Source organism: Aptenodytes forsteri, unplaced genomic scaffold, assembly GCF_000699145.1.
Source record: "Aptenodytes forsteri isolate BGI_AS27 unplaced genomic scaffold, ASM69914v1 Scaffold329, whole genome shotgun sequence".
In the NCBI taxonomy this organism is placed as follows: Eukaryota; Metazoa; Chordata; class Aves; order Sphenisciformes; family Spheniscidae; genus Aptenodytes; species Aptenodytes forsteri.
In genome coordinates, this window is record NW_008796200.1 from 123,511 (window position 1) to 125,252 (window position 1,742).

Here is a 1,742-nt window from a genome sequence, read left to right on the forward strand (position 1 = left end):
CCCCCCAAACCTCCTCCGGCAGGAGCCAGCAAAGGGATGCATCAAAAGGAATCAACTGTTCGCATCCAAAGCGCCTAATTTTGAACCCTCCAGAGGGCCACGAGCAGCCCAGAGGGATCTCGTGGGTTAAAGCCTCGGGGTAGGAGCCAGGTCCTGCTTCCTCCACCCCAACCCAAACCCCTCATGATCTGCAAAGGGCTGTGATTTATCCCCCGCATCCCCGGCTAAGGATACTGGGGGAAGTGCTGCAGCTTTCTAGGGCACTCCCGCGCACGGAGGTTTTCGGCGCCATCCAGCTCCAAGGAGTTCACATGCTCCTGCTACGGCAGGGGCGCAAAATTGGGGCAAAATAACCCTTTACTGGCTCCTACTTCTGAATAACTACAGGTACAAATCCCAGCTGAGCTGGAAACCCACTTCCTACTCGTACCTGCCCCTTTTCTAGGGCTGAGCACCTAATGTTGGAAAGTTTGGGGGTTTTAAGAGTTTTATCCTTGTATTAGGAAACTAAACCCCGTGTGCACATGCAGCAAAGGGTTCCTCCTGCAGAAAGCAGTGAGAATCAGCAATCCCTCCCGAGAGCAGCTCAGCGTGCAAGCCCCGGCCAGCTCTGCCCCCAAAACCCTTCCCCGGGGCCCACTCAGAAGTACTCACCGCTTAAGCGGTATCTGCTTACGTGACCGTTGTCCATGGCAAACGCTCCCCACTAGCGGGACAGCCTGCAATGCGTGAGACAATGAATTAGGATAAAGGGAAAAAGTTAAAAAATAGCTGCCTTTTGAGTTTTTAGCAGGGATGCTAAATAGCTGCTCTCCCTCCATCGCTCCTGGCCTTGGCTCCTCTTCCAGGCACAGAGCAAACATGCGCTAAAGCATCTCAGCCACTAATAGAGGAGCTAAAGAAGGGACTGAAAACCCCACGGGAACCAGGAGAGTGGCCATGCCGAGACGCAGAGCCGCATGATTTACCTCGGGAGTATTTAACGGGTGACATTTTCAATCACACTCTGTGTGGATGTCTCCCCTCCAGGAGCCCTTTATGCCCTTTGCTGCTTTTCTAATCTCTGTTCCAGCTTAAGTCTTGCCTTTGCTTTTTGTGGCTTTCCTCAGCCTCACCCGAGGGGTTGCTCTGTGCCCGCAGCTCTGCTGTGGCCACGTGCAAGAGGAGCAGCCCGATTTCTGGGTCACTGCAGGGTTAGATGATGCTGTTCCCCGGGAATTGATTCCTGCAGTGGGAAAGCTTGATTGCCTTCCTCCCCGAAGGGTTTTCCCAGGTGAGGCACACGTGAGATCCATCCTAAATATAAGGAAGCTGCTCTTCCGAGACAGATCCCAGTGAAGGCACCGTGCGATGCCAAAGGCGATTTATCCAAGCCAGCTATTTCCCGCTATGCTAAGGGAGTTTGGGATCCCCTGCAAACATCCAAAAAGCAAATCCAATGCAAACTGAGCCAGCACCCCTCTTGCTACCTGGCATCTGTGCTGGGAGATCACGGGCCACGGTCCGCTGATGCGATCCCACAGACTGCAATCCCCAAACCCCAAGCCCAGGGACACATCTTCAGCACAGCACTTAAAATCTGCCCACCGTCCCCATCAGAGCCCCCCCAAACCCTCTGCAAAACTCACACAGCCCCAAAGCCCACTCGTCACGTGGGAGGAAGAGCTGGATGTGCCTCAGACGGACAGTCACTCGATATTTGGGTATCATCTTCCAGCTCACCTCAGATGCTCGTAGATTCA

The 1,742-nt window shown here is 54.0% G+C and overlaps 1 protein-coding gene across 1 annotated transcript in view; it reads right to left on the bottom strand.

Moving 5' to 3' along the window:
* SYT12 (synaptotagmin 12) overlaps positions 1–843 on the bottom strand; it is a 6,504-nt gene extending 5,661 nt beyond the window's left edge. The window contains exon 1 of the mRNA XM_009288155.2: positions 655–843. Coding sequence (XP_009286430.1) covers positions 655–691 — 37 coding nt within the window. The 5' untranslated portion in view covers positions 692–843. The remainder of the gene's footprint in view (positions 1–654) is intronic.
* Positions 844–1,742: the final 899 nt, after the last annotated feature.